This window comes from Ambystoma mexicanum, chromosome 3q (genome assembly GCF_040938575.1).
Source record: "Ambystoma mexicanum isolate Mex_15411 chromosome 3q, UKY_AmexF1_1, whole genome shotgun sequence".
In the NCBI taxonomy this organism is placed as follows: Eukaryota; Metazoa; Chordata; class Amphibia; order Caudata; family Ambystomatidae; genus Ambystoma; species Ambystoma mexicanum.
The window spans coordinates 537,260,320-537,278,413 of NC_090926.1; the positions used below are offsets into that span (position 1 = coordinate 537,260,320).

The following is an 18,094-nucleotide window of genomic DNA, read 5'->3' on the forward strand; positions in this document are numbered from 1 at the left end:
ATGAAATTATTCTCCAAACAGGTGGTCCCCTGTTCCTCCAGAACTGTCAAGGATAAAACTGCCTCTCGCTTCCTCCTTGGATGAGTTCTGCAATCACTCCTTTGCCACTGGCTCCTTCCCACCACTCCTCAAGCACTCTCTTGTGCACCCTCTCCTCAAAAAGCCTTCTGTCAACCCCTCCTTCCCAGTTTACTACCACCCATATTTCCATTACCTCCTCCGGGGCAACTCTTGGAGAAGCTGATCATCTCTCAGCTGACCACCACACTGAATCTGTTGGTTGTCTCCATGACCACCAGTCTGGCTTCAGAGCAGCCAGAAGCACGGAAACTGCTCTCCTGAACACCCGTGAAGACTTGCTCTCAAATCTCGATTCCAACTCTTCCTTCATTCTCATCCTTCTTGACATTTCCTCTTCATTTGATACAGTAAATCATGCCACCCTTATAAACTGGCTCAGTGTTATTCTTGGCATCACGGACCTGGCACTAGAATGGTTGACTTCATTCCTCCCTGACTGACCATCCCAGGTTCAACTGGGCCCTTTTCTCTACTCCATCACACTCCACACCTCTGGCATCCCTCAGGGCTCTATCCTCTCACCGTGGCTCTTCAACATCTATCTTGCCCCTCTAGCCCATTTGATCTTTGTCTTCTCTACTCATTTCCAGTGTTATACGGACAACACACAGCTCTCCTCCAAGCTTCCTCCACTGCCTCCTCTTCTTCCTCTTGCATTCCCGACTGTCTGACTGCTATTCAGGCACGGTGTGCTTATAACAATCTCTGCCTTAATTCCAATAAGACAGAGAGCCTTCTCATTGGGACCCCAGCTCCATCATTTCCTCCTACTCTCTGCCCGTCCTCACTTGTCCCCCCTCACCTCATTGTGAGGCAAACAACATTGGTGTCATCTTCGACTCCTCTCTCTCCTTCTCTCCTCACATCCTGTACCTTGCCGAGAAGGCGCACTTGCAGCTGCACCTCCTCAGAGGCATTCTCCCTTTCCTCACTTTCCCCTAGAAACTCAATGTCTCCAAAGCTCTGTTCCTCTCTAGGCTGGACTACTGCAACAGCCTCTTTTTCAGTCTGCCTAAATCCTCCCTGCGTCCCTATTAACTAATCCAGAATAGAACTGCAATACTTAGCCTTGGCACCAAGCCCAGGAATGGCATCTCTCCAGCCTAAAATCTCTCCACTGGCTCTCGGTTGCTGCGAGGATCAAGTTCAAGACCCTCTGCATCATCCACAAAGGTTTCTGGGTCCTGGGACCCCGCTACATCAAACTCTAAGTACCTCCCTGCTAGAGCCCTTCGGTCTTCTAGCTCCAACTCTCTGCAGATCAGGAGCCTTTCCAAGCAGAGAGTGTGAGGTAGATCCCTCTATTCTGCAGGTGCTGCCTTCTGGGGTGGCCTCCCTCTACCTCCCAGACTTGAGCCAGATCTCCTTAAGTTCAGGAAGGTTCTCAAGACCCTCTTTTTCTCTTATTCTTTCCCTCTCCCCGCTAATGGCCGCCTCTGCCTCATTTGACTGGCTGTCTGGTTCCTTCTGATTCCTACAGGGCACCAGGCCCTCCTCGACCAGTCTACCCCTGCACTTAGGCTTCCCTGACACACCACCCCTAACCTGAACTTGCCCTACCGGGCTCCCTCCCCCTGCTGTAGCCTAGCTGGCCCTGTACCACATGAGCCCATCCAGTCCTGTTCCTCGCACTTAGCACGTGGACCGTCTTCCCCCGCACTCTCTGCATTACCCTGGCAATAATCCACCTGGCCTACCCTTAGCACTAGCCTACCCCCTCACCCCCAGCAAAAGCATGCTCGCCACTTTGACAGGCACTTCCTTTCCCTCCTTAGCATTAGCACATTCTGCTCTGACTGGCTGCCACTTGCCCCCTCCCCTCTCCCCCACACTACTTGTTACTGCATTTGCATGATCCAAATGACACAAGGCCTAGTAGGACCATTTTTGTTTTTCTTCATCCCTGTTCTCCCTCCCCCCTTTTGTCTTGTTGCTCCTTGAAACACCATTTGCTGCGTAGGTGCATTATAAATACCCAATACATAAATAAATAAATAAATAAATAAAATACCCTTGCAATGTTTTGTGAATCGGGGTGTTTCTAGGCAGTGCAAAGTCACTTTGCACCGCACTAAAAATTCCATGAATTAGGACCATAATGACTATGAACCCAAACCTTGGCCGATATTTGCGCGCTCTTTGCGAGTCGTAAGAACATTAGTCAATTTACTGCCAATTGGCGAGTCTTACAGGTTAGTATGCTTTCCATTTGTCTGCATAGGTATATACCCCTTTCTTCACTGTCCAATAGTGTTACTGGTTTTTTGTTTCCAGGTTTGCGCCAACTGGGCTCATTTGGGGAATTTTCAAATTGCTTTCTCTACCAAGTTTCCATCTTACTTTCAAGGTTGATTTCAAATAAAAGTTTGTCCACACATTTTAGATTTAAAAAAATAAACACATTTTTAATTCCACACTTTTTTGTGCTTCTTACACTTGTTTTACTCTCTCTTTCTCTCTCTACACGTGTTTCACCACCCCCTTTTTTTTATAGAGGCTCATCAGGAGAGAATCGTTTGTTATTCCAAATGTGTTGCAGAATTTCTCAAAATACACTATTCGATATAATGTTTCCTTTTTTCCTCTCCTCCTAATTGAGTTTTCTTTTCTTATTTTCAATAGTTTTAAAATACTCTTTATAAATTAAGGATCCGATTGTCCTCAGCTTCAAGTCGCCGATCCCAGACTCGCCTCGTACAAACATATTTAGCAAGTAAAGAGTACGGATGTGAAATTTTAAAAAGAAATTGTCACTGTCTTCGTTCTTCAAAACAATTACTTGTCCATACATTTTGTTATTTTAAAAAGGCGTCTTTGCGAGCAGCCGAACTGGATGGTTTCGAGAGTCAATGAGCAGGCGGTATATTTTTCGAGTCATCAAAAACAATATTTATTTCAAATTTACGGCACAATATGGCACAGTCTGTTAATAAAATACATCATTTCATACCAGTCAGCCGAACGTGGGGTGTGGCCACCGCTTGAATGCTGTCTCAATGCATACGTACTTTGGGTCATGTAAAAAACATTTTAAAAACACATCATGTCTTGTCGAAAGAAGTGGGGCGCAATGCCATGTAAAAATCGGACAGAGGATCCAGAAAGCACCTCGGACAGAATAACAAAGTAGAAAGGTTCGTATTTTTCTTGGTTTAGCACATTTGGCAAACATTGATTTTTCATTCTGTACAAAGAGGATTGTTTAAGAGAAGCGATATCGCAAATAGAAAAGCTGTGTGCACAGTTTATAATGAATGTAGTCGGGTTAGAGGCAACATTTAAAAAAACATATTATTTCTACTATTTTTTTCAGCATTAGCACTATCCCATTTTAACAGTGACTTGGAACCCAGGAGGTCAGCTGCCACACACCTCTTTGCCACTCCATCTGCCCACATTAAGCTGTCCTCGTTAGGGTATTCTGGCGGGCACCCCCTGGCTCGGATGGTGGGACTGGCAGAAGGCCGCTGGGGCTTCCTTTGACTGCCATTGCGAATGGCATGGAGAGGAAGAAGCAGGCAGAGATACGCTCTGCGCTAGTTGTTCTGATCTGCGCCATTTTTCTCTTGGTTGCCCTGATGAACCCTGGCATCGAATGAGCTATCCACTCCGCTCTTTGCCCCGCCCAGCGACAGGTAACCACCAGCGTCCCCGATCTGGCTAATGTCGATGCGGGTGGAGAGGCTTCAATCCCCATGGATTGCCACCTGATGAGAACAGCAGGAAGAATGCACAGGGATATGCAGGACTGATCACTGCCGTGCACTGACATGGCCGCCGCCACTGCCGCTTATTCCCTGGTTGAGAGTTCCACTGCTCCTTGCCGCTCAGATTCCCATAGCTTTTTCATACCTGAACCAAGAATGAATCCAAATTCCATTGGGGCAGGCCAGCGACCCAGTCCACTCCTGGAAATGTCTATTTTAGGGCTCGCTCTAAATGAACCCAGAAATAGGAAAATTTGTTTTGTGGTTTTCGAGGTCTTCTAATGATGGTGATGGCGTGGCATTGTGCCATTGGGCAAGTGGGCCCTCTAGGCTCTGACCTTTGTCTCCGGCCTCACAATCTGACATTGGTCTCTCCAACCCCTGGCAGTATGTGTGGGAGGGCAGACTTCTGGGTGGGATTGCAGTTTCCCTAATCAGTCCTTTCCCTTCAATGCTGCTTATTGGTGCTCAAGGCACATTTGGGCAATGGAAAAAGGAGGGATCTATGGGAGCAGCCTTTGATGTATGATCTATAGGGAAAACGAACATGTTCCTTTAACACCAAGGTCATTATATTTAAGTCCACACGTTTCAACGGGGGTTTTCCACTCTGAATTTCGCCTCAGCCTCTTTTGTCTTCCAACAGTATTTTATTATATGTAACACTAGAAGATCTTCACGGAACCTTGAGTCGAAACTTGACTACTGTTGGCTAACATGTTATGATTTTCTGGGACAAGAGATTCACAGGCTACACACATTTCTACATTCGACCTTCACTTTGTTTGTTTGCCCCAGAACCATTGCTTTTGGAAACTTGAAGTACATGTAAGCAGGCCTTTGCTACACCACACGTGTAGCTTCTCAGTAGCATGCATCTGCTGCCATGGCAGGGACGAGAGCTCACCCCTGCTGCCTCCCACAGCATCAGTGAAACTTTGGGGGATACTCCCGTCAAGCTGGGGTTACGGGCCTACAGCGTAAGAAGGGCTTCCCGTACTTGTCGGAGAACTCATCACAGCAAGTGACAAGACGTGGCATCTCAGTTCCAGTGCCAGTAGACCACACACACGGAATGAGGCCATCCGCAGGCTCCAGTACCACCAGAATGCGCGACTGCGTAAACCGCGCACTAAAGAATCCAAGACAGAATCACCACATTTAAACCACCTTTAATGTGAGGTGATGCCAGTTCAGAAAGATGCAAAAGTGAAACCAAGTCAACACCCTGTTCTGCAAAGTGAGATTGAAAGTTATTCTGACTAGTGGATAAATTACATCTTTCCGATTCTCTGATGCTGCAGCCATCTCTAGCAACTCCTTCTCAGGGTCTTCCTTGACATGCAACCATGTCACCCATTCGCAATCCGTGGCATGCCTTTGGTTGGTCCTGCTTGAACAAAGCTCCTCTATAGTTCTACGGCGTGACTTGCGCAGCGCATAGGATCACACCCTGAGACTGATCCGTGGACCAACAGCGATTCCACTTGGAGGATAGTGGGGCACTCAGGACTGCAACCTGGTGCAGACCACAGCGAATCACTGTTGCACCCGCACGGTTCAGTGCTGGGGACGACCAAGCTGTGCCCAGATGACATGCTATTGGAAAAAAGATTCCTCTATCGAAACAACCCATGCCAAACTTAAAGTGAAACTCTTCCACTGTAGGAGTTGGAGCCTCAGTAAAATGACCAACGTCCACAACGTTCCATCATTCCTCATTTTCGATCCCCTCATTGTATCAATTTGGTTCACTTTATCCTGTTGATCAAATAATAAGTGGTGTGTTTGGTGCCCTGCTTGAACGAGCCTGTGGTGGGCTGCTGGCTGGGGAAGAGTTCCTTTTTTATTTAATTGCCCATTGCACAGTTTGGTGCTGAGCACATGCTCCCCTCTGACCCAGAAACAAGCAGAGGAGAAGCCACGACTCGTGAATGCTCGCGAGGAGAATGCGTGCTAAAGGCATGGGCAGTCTGGGGTCCATAGCGCTCAAGTTACCTGCAGAGACCTTTGGACGGCTGCATGCGACGGCACTATCTCCGGAAGGCGGTTCTGTATCTTTGACCTGGGGTGAAAGTCTGACAATATGTTGACTTTTCCTATCAAGCACCGGCCTTCCGTGATCGCTGGCGGCAGACGGTGTGGCATTGCCCCCGGGAATAAGTAAGCTCATTAAGATGGCCCCTAGCTGGCAGGAGACTGCTTGGCCGCGTGCAGGGATCAGCACTGATGCTGTTTCCACGAGCCAGCCACCGCGCCAGATGCCAAAGATAGCCACTTCTTGCACTGCAATCGGAGATAAGTTAGCTGTTTCCAAAGAATCCATGCCGTTTATTTCTCTACGGCAGGGGCCTGCATCTGGGACTACACTCACATGATACCTCGCCATTGTATAATCTATCTAATGCTGATGGGAGTTGTAGTCCAACACATATGGAGAGCCAAAGGTTGCAGACCCCTGCTCTATGGCATCAATCTTCATGGCTCAAGGGAGGAGTAAACTTCTTACTGCAACAGCACCAACAGAAATATGTGAACCAAAAAGGCCCTGTCTGTACCGTAAACCACGGCCTCTTTCTTTCACGTGACATGTGCTTCTCTTAAATTGTTTACCGATTAAAGAAAGAGGTTGCTTTAAAAACACTCTGCTTATTCCACAAAGCCCTGCACGGCTGAACACTGGTCATGCCTTGCACATACTGGCCGCGACCCTGTGGAGCACACTATCACCTCACCACACGTTGGCAGAAGGCGTCCTCCCATGAAGCAAAAGGCGAGCAGCCTGGTGACGTCATGAAAGACACCGGCGCGTGGATGCATCTGCCAACTACCGCCCCTGGCTAGTTACTGCCCCTTTCCCCCCCTCGTCTCTAGTGCTACGAAGCCTGCGAGAAGCCGCTGGGCATTCCACCAAGACAACTACTTAAAGCACAATAGAGATGTGTCGGCGTATGTCTGGTGCCAAAGCCGGTCGCCTTTAATCCCGATGACTTGGGTGTGCTGCACTTGTCTGGCCGGGGCACTGCTTTGGTGAAAGCGGCAGAGCAGCGACGCCCTGTAACTGGCCATGGCGGATGGCTGGGCAGACTTATCAGCGCATGGCTGTATTTAGAAAAAACAGAGCCTTGTGACAAGCGGCACGTGCGATATTTTCGTTTGGTCTCCATTAGCTTTTGGCTATTTTTTGATCTTTCGGATCAATGCATCCGATTTAAACCCAAAAGACAAAATACAGTTGTCCTCTCAAAGCCAGTGTTGGATTAAGTGCACGAATTGGTAAAAAAAAATGTATGAAGTGTTAAAAGCCTACTTTATGTGGCAATCGGTTGAGTGATGACCTTGTAAGGCACAATTTTTAAATTAAAATAGCGCTCCTTAAGGTGCCTATAGACTAAGGCACTATACAGGGCACGAGATACAGATGAGTAGAAGTAGGGGCGCTTAGTATCTCGATTTCCAAATGAAAGTAAGAGTCCCTACTTCAGGCTGAAGTGCAAAGGTCTACTGCTGCTTAACTAGCCTGCAGCAATATGCAGCATGTGCTAATGACTGTGGGCACTCATAGCTGTGTGAGGGCCTGCAGGGGGAGGACACCGTGTCTGAACATAAAGAGGCATGCTGGGCAAATACGAATCAATGCCACCGGGAGCGAGACCGTCGGAATGTAGATTTACATAAGAATATGCAGTATGTTGCTTACTGAACCGCAGGCCATTAACAGACATGTGCTGTGTGGGATGCCCTTGGCCTGTATTCCAGGGTGCCATGTGTTCTGCTAGCGAAACCCCAGGCCACTGTAAAACAGTGTGCTGTCCAGGCTGCCCTTGACCTGTATCCCAGGATGTGGTGTGCTCTGCTAGCTAAGCCCCAGGCCTCTGTAAAACAATGTACTGAGCAGGCTGCCCTGGGCCTGTATCGCTGACTGTGCAGTGTTCTGCATGCTAAACTTCAGGTCAATGTAAAACAATGTGCTGTGCAGGCTGCCATTGGCCTGTAACCCACGGTATGCATGATGGTGCTTGCTAACCCGCGGGCCACTGTAAAGCAATGTACTGAGCATGCTGCCCTGGGCCTGTATCACTGACTGTGCAGTGTTCTGCATGCTAAACTTCAGGTCAATGTAAAACAATGTACTGAGCAGGCTGCCCTGGGCCCGTATCACTGATTGTGCAGTGTTCTGCATGCCAAACTTCAGGTCAATGTAAAACAATGTACTGAGCAGGATGCCCTGGGCCTGTAACCCACGGTATGCATGATGGTGCTTGCTAAACCTCAGGCCTCTGTAAAACAGTGTGTTGTCCAGGCTGCCTTTGGCATGTATTCCAGGGTGTGATGTGTTTTGCTAGCTAAACCTCAGGCCTCTGTAAAACAATGTGCTTTGCAGGTTGTCCTTGGCATGTATTCCAGGGTGTGATGTGTTTTGCTAGCTAAACCTCAGGCCTCTGTAAAACAATGTGCTATGCAGGTTGCCCTTGGCATGTATTCCAGGGTGTGATGTGTTTTGCTAGCTAAACCTCAGGCCTCTGTAAAACAATGTGCTATGCAGGTTGCCCTTGGCATGTATTCCAGGGTGTGATGTGTTTTGCTAGCTAAACCTCAGGCCTCTGTAAAACAATGTGCTGTGCAGGTTGCCCTTGGCATGTATTCCAGGGTGTGATGTGTTTTGCTAGCTAAACCTCAGGCCTCTGTAAAACAATGTGCTATGCAGGTTGCCCTTGGCATGTATTCCAGGGTGTGATGTGTTTTGCTAGCTAAACCTCAGGCCTCTGTAAAACAATGTGCTATGCAGGTTGCCCTTGGCATGTATTCCAGGGTGTGATGTGTTTTGCTAGCTAAACCTCAGGCCTCTGTAAAACAATGTGCTCTGCAGGTTGCCCTTGGCATGTATTCCAGGGTGTGATGTGCTCTTCATGCTAAACTCAGGCCTCTGTAAAACAATGTGCTGTGCATGATGCCATTGTCCTGTGTCGCACAACATGCATTATGTTGCTTGCTAACCCACAGGCCACTGTAACCCAATGTGCTATGCAGGCTTCCCTTGGTCTGTAGTCCATCCTGGAAGATCTCTCTGACTCAGATGTGGCTTTAAGAACAACAATCTAATTCAACGTGCCCTCAATGATGTGCCTAGAAAAGCATGCATGTGGCCAGCCATGCGAGCAACATGGCAACCGGTTGAAATTTCCAATCCAGGCTCCGGCGATGGGGTGCCTGACCTCAATGTTATGGCTTTAATCGAAAGTGATTGGCAAAGTCCTTATGCCGACCTGCCATAAGTAGCACAAAGCTGAAGGCACAGTATAAGTGCATGCAGGCACTTTACAGTAAGCCAAGAAGTATTAAGCACCTTTTACTGGCTGAAATCTCTTGCACTTGTGGCTTCCGTAATGCTTGTCGCCCCAGCCTGGATCCTAGAAGAGCACAGCTTTCTGTTGGGGACTCTGAGGGGCCTTTCTCCTGCCTCAGAAACACATTCTGGTCAGTGAGTGCCTGTTCTGAGGTGGAATTGCGCAGAAGTTCCTCTCGAGAGATGCTCGCCTGCATGTGACAGAGGCAAAGGTCCCATTTTACAGGAGATAGTGATTTCACTAGCAAAGGCCGGCAAGAAGGTAGGCGCCAACGCCAGAGTCGCATGGCCAACAAAGCCATTCCTGAACTCTAAGGGGCCCTCACCCCAAAATCAATGGTTTAGGTGCTGGCGTTCAGGTGCTCACACCTGTGGGTCTGTCAGGGGTTTGTTTTTCAGAATGTAAAATCTCCAGATAGGTTACTAGCACAAACGCATCAATAGCACCTCGAAATCGTAGGCAGTCCATAGACACCCTCTGGGTATTCAGGCTTCAAATAATTCCCATTGACTAAATAGCATCACCGTGAACCGGGTACCATTTTGGTGCTGGAAGAGGTACTGCCTCCAGGCTACCTGTCCCCTTCAGTTAAGTAACACTGACCCCTGAGATGAATTGCCCCACAACCAAAGCTATCAAAAATGATTTCTATTTCTTCAGACAGAAAGCAGATAAGAGTGAAGAGGCATGGGTCATGGTAGCTACCGGTCTCCTAACCATGGGCGTGTTTGCCACCGAGCTTGTCGTTGGCTCTGATACTCTACAGTCTTTGGCACAACAAGAAGGACAGCATCCTTGACAGCAACGGATCCTTGATCCTCAGGACCCCGCCGTGATCTCCAACACCATGTGCTTTCTAAGCTAGCTCACTAATGATTGCAAAGAGCCATGTTCAGGCTGTGGGAGTGGAGACTATTCATGGACCGCACCGTTTGGATCTTCATGGATCCTCTCAAACACCACAGGCCCAATCTTTGGCTACGCCATGCGGATGAATGTCTTTCAGCTTTGAGTGGTCTGGTGGACTCGTATGACGCAGATCTTGCTCCAGTCGTAGTGCTTCAAGGGCTTGGCCCGTATACCTTTAACGGGCGAGCCCAGCTTTGCTTGTTGGTCTGGCACTGGGTTGCTGTTCTATCATGTACTTTTTATAGGAAATGCCCATATAATACTCAGATCTAGAGAAACATGCATCTCAAAGTTTCTTTCGGCTAATCAAGCTGGAAGAAGAGTATCGCTTAAGGTTCTAATATCTTGGATGGGGGACACAAGCCAGAGATGCTCTGGTACAGCAATCAAGAATTAGCCTATGCAGTGTGTGTCCCTATATGACCGTTCAACATAATGTGTATATCCCACAGGTCCTCCGACTGTCTTTCCATTTCAGTAATTGCTGCAGCATATTCAAAACAATAGTACCGTGGACCAGGTTCCAGCTTTTTGTCTCTTCTCGGACCGGCCCTTCCCATCTACATGGCTACAGATGAAGGCGTTGAAGACTAGTTTACTTCACAGAAGCCCAAGGTACATCTTTGATTGGTTCTACTCAAGTTCCAGCTTAATCACACACACTTCCTCTGGGATATCCATATTCTTTTCATACATAGGATGTTCACAGAAGATGCTTGACAACTTGTGAAGGTGTTTGCCTGTGAGAATCGTGATCATCTTTTTTGCCAGACGTTCACACTTTGCATCGCGAGCCACAATATTTTGTCTTAGTGGCACACATGAATTTTATACAATTTGAGCATTTAGGTATTCATGGTATAAATTAACTATTGACCTACTTTATTGATACCTTGAGTTACATTCTCAGAGTAAAACAATATTCAAAGGCTTGCCAGCAATAATTACTGGTTTCGCCATAAATTCTCTGGATCTTGAATGTTGCCAGGATCTCTGTTTAGCCTTCTGGCACCTTCTATTGTTCTCCTGTCCCCTCGTGCACCTGCCCTGTCATTACTGGCATTCTTATCTCCAAGACTTCACCCGCCTGTGTTAGCCACCGGCCCACTAACAGCTTAAGAAATGAACACTAGAATGCTAACCTACAACTCCTTAAGACATTTACTCAGTGGCCATCTTGGAATGGGTTTGTGTTTGTTTTACCCTTTTGTGTCCTTCTTCGTGCACCGTGGCTGTCTGCTAATAGTTGCAAAGTCCAGCATGACAGGAAAATACTGGGGGTTATGTGGCTTGACCCTTCCTTGTGGCCCCTGTCCTAGTGGCCACGGCACGAGACTTTAACACTTGAATGCTTAATTACCCTATAGCTAGTAAGCAATAAATTAGTGTGCAAATAATACGATATATTTCGTTAGAACATATCATTTACCCTTTTATGAAACAATTAAAGCAAAAAAGAGAGAATAACCGTTCACGCTATACAAGAACAGAAGATCAAGGATATAAACTTGAAAATGAAACATTACAAACACAAAATACTGAAACCGTTAATTAGGCTGCACAGGCAAGAAGGGCAGTGCGACCTTAAACTGAACATGCAATAATGAAAATGCAATCATGAAAATGCAAGAATGCCAGAGCGTGGACCAAGCGTGCCAAGCTGGGGCCTGTACAGAAATAAAGACAGCGAATTGCTTACAGGGTCCTGATAAATGAGAGACATGCCCTGAGTGTCATGACATTTGGTCTGATTTTCATAGAGAGTGGACGCTTATCCTCCAGTTCAAAATGGAACATTCCAAGTTACTCGCTGTGCCAAGTCCATTATAGAAAATGCAAACCAACAGGGCAGAGCTCACATACAATGTCCTTTGTATCATAGGTGCTTGTCAGGGGCGCGGCAGCGCAAAAGTACATGCAGGCTCTCGGCGAGTGCCAATGCCTTGGGCCAGACTCTGGCTCATGAGCCTCCTTGAAGATCTTTGTTGAGGGCTTGGCAGCTGAGTAGGATGGTACGTTCCACGGCGGAAGTCTGGAGATGTTCCATGCTGTCCAACATATAAGCTGTGTAACCTTGAGCAAGCTTCCATTTCTTCCCTGTGTCTCATATCATCAGATCATGAGAGCCGCGGGCACATGTCCTCCATACGAGTTTCAAAGGATTCATTTTTGAAGCCATCTTAAAATGCAATTACTTTGTATTCGGTGCTGCACTGGTGAACCAAACACAATGGCACACATTATGAAAATTAGGACAGGCATAGACCGAGCAGCAGTGGTCAGAAATAAATTAAGGATGTGTTAGGAGTTTATTGCCATTCCATTTTGAATTTGTTTGAGACCGGAAATGTTACAATGCTTCAATGTCAACGAAAACAGATGGGATTTAGGTACTATACACTGTACACATGAGCAGAATCCTGGCACGCGTTTCGGGCTTTAATGCCGGAGGGAAGAGGCACTAGGAGAAGGGATTCTGGTGGATCTTCCTGGACCCAGTGGATCCTCCATCCGGGCACCTGGGGAAGTAGCGCACGTGCAGCGGAATCCTCTACTTCGAGTTCTAGCGGAGGAGTGGGGGGAGAAGCAAGCAGCCACCAGGAGCCAAAGACAAGAGCCCCGACTCTGCATGTAACTAACTTTGTGAATTATGTTTGACTTCCAAACCTGGCACCCTGTGCCCAATGCTGCCTGCAGATACCTTCCGGCCCTTTCAGGCTCTCATTATAATTCCCACATGTACATTAGCGGTGGGGGAAAAAAAGAAGGAAAACTGCACATTTTAAATCCATAATTGGGATTGGGGTGTATTTGCTATGTTCATGCTTGCTGCAGTCAGAGGTCAACAGAAATGGTGAGTAAACTGTTTCTGATGTTGTTGGCAGTGTTGCCGCTTACAGCAGTGACTTCAGAGCTTGCAGCAACTTAAAACATGGGTGAAAAACAAAGGGAAAACAGATAGCAAAAGGATGATATCTCAATACAACTAAGGGATTCTATGCAAATGAAATGGCTTTGCAGCACTGCTACCGTTGCTAATGCTTTCCTGTATTCACAATAGCAGCTCATGCAAGAATATACATTTCCCCTAAGGCCTGTTGGGTGGGATTCTGGAAACGAGGAGACACTCCTGGATATGCTTGGCGAGGAAGCGTGCTGGGTTGTGATCAGCGGGGCAATGTGGTTGCTTGCAGTAGGCCGGGAGGCCGACCGAGAGACTTGAAATTGAACGGGGGCATCTCTGTAGCATTCAGGCAAGCCTGGTTGCCGGAGGGTGGGAGCTAGCACTTCCGACACCAGGCCCGGTTCTTCCCGACTGAGGTCCCTGGAGGGAGTTCCGAGGTTGAGGGAAGAAGTTTGATTTTTCAACAATTGGTTCTTCCGCTCGCGGAAGGGCCTCCCCCTGAAATGGAAGCAGAGGCTTTGACTTTAGATCAAGGTGCTAGGTTTAAGTCTTTTCATGTGATTCTGGGGCAGCCGCAAAGCACTTCTAAGCATGTCTTCTTTTTCCAGAATCTCGTTCATGGACAGGTGATTTTTTCTTTATTATTATATTTTTTTAATTATTATTATTATTATTATTATTATTTTTACAACTGTTAAAAAATGTTCACGGTAAAAATAACTCACTATATGATACATATACCCAAACGGTGTGATACTTTATATAATAAAAGATGAAAATAGTCACTTTCCATAATAAAAATAGGTTCTATTTTTGTTTATTTTACAATATACTTAATATTCTTTATCTTCTTGCGCGCTTCACTCTGAAAGAAAACAGGTCCCATATTGATGCTGTGAACACTCCGCGGCTGCTTGGCTTGAGGGCTTATAAGCACTGGGAGCAGCCGCACTCCACAAATCTTTCCAGTTCTTCCGTGAAGGAGGAGCCATCCAGGCACTGAAACACGTATTTCCGTCGCTTGCTCCTCACCGGCGTGCAGCACTGGTCACTGCCACAACTGCCCCGGCATTCCAGCCTCTGCACTTTGGAGGTTGTGGTGCACGACGTGTAGCCTTGCTGCTTGCGAATGACTTCTCGGATGACTTCACCCTGGCAGAGGTCCTCTGATTCCACAGCAATAGGAAGTAAACAGAACATACGAGTGAATGAACATGTCAACTGAAACACAATAATCATACCCTGCAGGACATTTCACCACTCAGTTGAACATTTTGCAGTAAATAATCAAATTTGCGGCACAAAATTGTATTTATTGCAGCATTTTGCAGCACATTTTTTATTGACCTTTCTGTATGTTGTCTAAGCTATCAATTTTTTTTAGAAAGAGTACTAGATGTCTGAGGAAAGACAGAACAGTGTTTTGTGCTTCTTTTTTGGTTTGGCATCCATGTCTATTTCATATTATTCGTAATGGTGAACATACTTCCATTTTATGATCTCCAATACCACAAACACTCGCATCCCTCCCACTCATCAACGCCCCTCATGCTCCTCAATTCTCCATCACAAAACACTCACAAATCTCTCACTCTACCAGTCATCCACATACTCACTAGCTGTGTCAGACTCCCAAGTCCCAGCTCACACTCCTCAGTCCCTGCTACTCTACCAACTGGGCTCCAAGCTCACACCTTCTGTTCTCCACTTCCTCTTGCAGTTTGATGTGATATGATATGATATGATATGTCATTTCTAACGCGCCTGTACACAAGTGTTTCTAGGCACAACAAGACAAGGGAGGGGAGACAAAGGAAGGACAAAACAACAATCTTACTAGGGCTTGTGTCATTCAGATTGTGCAAGTGCTGGGGGAAGGGAGAGAAGTGCCAGGGGGAGGGAAAGTGAGAGTGCAATAAGCAAAGCTCTAGTAAGTGCTGCCGGGGTGACCGGTTCTAAATAAGTGCAAGGAGGCAGGGGGCGATAGGATTGCAGATACAGTCCACAGTGCACAGTAGGCCCAGATTCAGTGCATGGGGCTTCTGGTCATGAAGGAGCCTGGTCCCCATAAGGTTCAGGGGGAGGCCAGGTAACCAGTTAGTGCAGCAGACAAGAACATCAGCAGAGAGAAAGCAGAAGCGAAAAGAAAGGTTTTGAGTTGCTTCCGGAACCTGAGTTGGTCCTGCTCAAGTTTGAGAGAGACAGGGAGTCTGTTCCAGGGGGAGGCACCAGCCGAGAGGAGAGATCTACCTCTCCCCACTCTCTGCCTGGAGAACCGCCTGGCCCTCATAGAGTTGGAGGGGGATGAGCGGAGGGCTCAAGAAGGAAAGTGCTTAGGGAGAGAGAGTTGGATGTAGTGTGGTCCCCGGCCCCAGAAAGCTTTGTGGACAATGCAGAGGGTCTTGAACTTGACCTTTGCAGCCACCGCAAGCCAGTGGAGAGATTTCAGGGCTGGAGACATATGATCCCTGAGCGTGATGCCAAGGACAAGCCTCGCAGTGCTGTTCTGGATTAGTTGCAGTGGGCGAAGAGTTGAGGCAGGCAGATTTAGAAAGAGGATGTTGCAGTAGTCCAGCCTAGAGAGAACCAGGGCTCTGGAGACAGTGGGTGGGAAAGTGAGAAAAGTAAGAATACCTCTGAGGAGGTGCAGCTGGTAGTGGGACTTCTTAGAGGCGTCCCTGATGTGAGGAGAGAAGGAGAGGGTGGAGTTGAAGATTACACCAAGGTTTTTTGCCTTGCAGCAAGGCGCATGTAGAGAGCCCAAGGAGGGCGACCAGAGTCAGAGAAGGAAAGCAGGGGTCCCAATGAGGAGGATCTCAGTCCTTAATTCTTTCTCAATATCTCTTTCCCTAGACTCCCCCATTTTCCCTCGATTATAACTCCTTCTGTATCTTGCGTCCATTCTCCTCTCCACCCTTTCTCGCAGTCACCTGCTTACTCCCTCTTTGATCTAAATCGCTCCCTCTTGGACCTGTCACTCTTTCTCTGGCCCACTACTCCCACTCTGCTTTCTTGGTCATCACTACCCCTCTGGTCTGCTGCTCATCCACTGCTGGGTCTCTCGCCCACTTCTGCCTCTCTGAGCCACTGCTGCCTCTCTGCTTTCTTGCCCATCACTCCCCCTCTGGTCCGCTGCTGGGTCTCTGGCCCACTTCTGCCTCTCTGACCCACTGCTGCCTCTCTGCTTTCTTGCCCACTGCTCCTCGCTCACGTTCTTGCCCTCATATTGTGACTTTATTTTCTATCTAAAATGCATATTGTGTATTTTTTTTTAATGTCCTTTTTTCAAAAATGTCTGTGTTCGCAGCAAAATCGTCTGTTTTTGGCAGGTGTTTTCCAAAAATGGCCCTATTTGTGTTTTTTTTAGAAATGCCAATTTTGCTATATTTTTAAGGGATCGCAAACTCGCTCTAAACTGGGCGGTCTGGATAATACCCTCGAGTGGCATTTAGCAATATGCTAGATAGATTTGTTGAGCCGAAGTATGCATACTCATGACTTTTAAAATACTTGAATGCCACAGGCTTATTGGACAAGGTTGGGGACCTACTTTGTACCTGGTCTTCTAGATTGATCATGCTTCATTGGTCATTTTATGCACATGTGCTAAGGGGGTTCAATTCACCAGTAATGCTAAGGGGAGGGGAAGTGACATCACATGCCACATGACATCTCAGTAAGACCTCTAATTTAAAGTTTAAGTAGCTTTAAACGATGGTATCTCAGAATGTTGATATTATCAAAAATGGGACCTTGGAGAAGTGAAATTGACTGGATGTAAATATGAAAATTATCCCCCAAAACGAGTCTTTCCATCTACTCATGCGGGGCTGTGGCAGCCATTTTAGACTCCTTACAGTATCTGTTACAAAGCAGCAGGAATGCATCGATAAGATGGAAGCCTGCCATGGTTGTGCTGAGGCTCTGCCTGCCAAAAGCAAACACGGGTGGACATTGTCCTAGTAGACCATATAACTGAACAGGCAATATCTATCTGGACCTCGCTCTCCAGGCGCTTCCAAATATACCAAGCACAGCTTCAAATGCCTCCATAATTCCATCTAATATCAGCGAATGACTGCCATCATATCATGATATGATATGATGGGTTGTTTATAACGTGCTTAATACCCAGAGGTTTCTAAGCGCAGACCGGGGATCGAACCTGTGTTGCTCTGTGTCCTCTTGCTTCCAAGGTGAGCACGCTACCCCTGAGCTATCACAAACAACGCCCAAAATGTCTCAGTTGTGCCAGTTAATCCCATGAATACCTAGCAGAGCCATCCTATGTAAAGTACAGCCTTGCATGTTTAGGTGCATCCCAGGTGCTTTGCATGGTGTGGGAAATCGAGGGGGTCGGGGGATCACAGGATGGGATACACAATGTGGCAAGTTTTTTTAATTAAGAGGTCAATAGGAGAGGCAAGCACATTGCTAGCATTCATTTTGCTGCAGCTGCCTCTCCTTTTGATTCTTAATTTGCAGCACCTATCGCGAAAGGGCTGCTGGCAGGGGTTGGTGCCACAGATTAAGAAACAAAAGGAGAGGTGGGTGCAGCAAATCCAATGCAAGCAATGCGGCTGCCTCTCCCACTGTTCTCATATAAAAGGGCACTGACACCTCGTGTCCCTCCTCCTTTGTAAGAGGCCTGTGTGAGAGGCAAGTGCATTGCGAGCATTCATTTTGATGCTCCCACCTCTCCCCTTGCTTCTCAAGTTACAGCTCGGACCCCTGCACGTAGCCCTTTCACCATGCGTGCGGTGAACGGGCTAATCTTGATTTTCGGCCATGCAACTCGTCAGATGGGCATTTACTGTGCCTTTGGCCGTCATTACACTGCATCGAAGGCGCCGGCATATTGAGGTTTAGTATTGATCAGATATCTTCCCCACCACACAGTGGCTAGAGAGGTGCTATGTCTAATGTGGAGGAAGACTGCGTTGGTTGCAATGCTGATATGGAAGCACACGCCAATGTCATTTCAATGTCAAAGTCTAGGGTTGTTGGAGACGTGGTGCAGGCGATGTTAAAGAAGCTGAGGCGGGGCAGCGGGGATAGTTTGGGGGAGGTGAGGCCTTGACAGTAGCGAGTATTTCGCCGATGACGTGGAGTCCTTTCCACGGCCAGTTCTGCAGGTTTTGCAC

At 47.4% G+C, this 18,094-nt stretch overlaps 1 protein-coding gene across 1 annotated transcript in view; it reads right to left on the minus strand.

The window, feature by feature from the left end:
- Nucleotides 1-2,944: 2,944 nt before the first annotated feature.
- The window catches only part of SLIT3 (slit guidance ligand 3), a 1,101,025-nt gene continuing 1,085,875 nt past the window's right edge, over nt 2,945-18,094 (minus strand). The window contains exon 36 of the mRNA XM_069654301.1: nt 2,945-14,116. Within this exon, the coding sequence (XP_069510402.1) occupies nt 13,878-14,116 (239 nt within the window). The 3' untranslated portion in view covers nt 2,945-13,877. The remainder of the gene's footprint in view (nt 14,117-18,094) is intronic.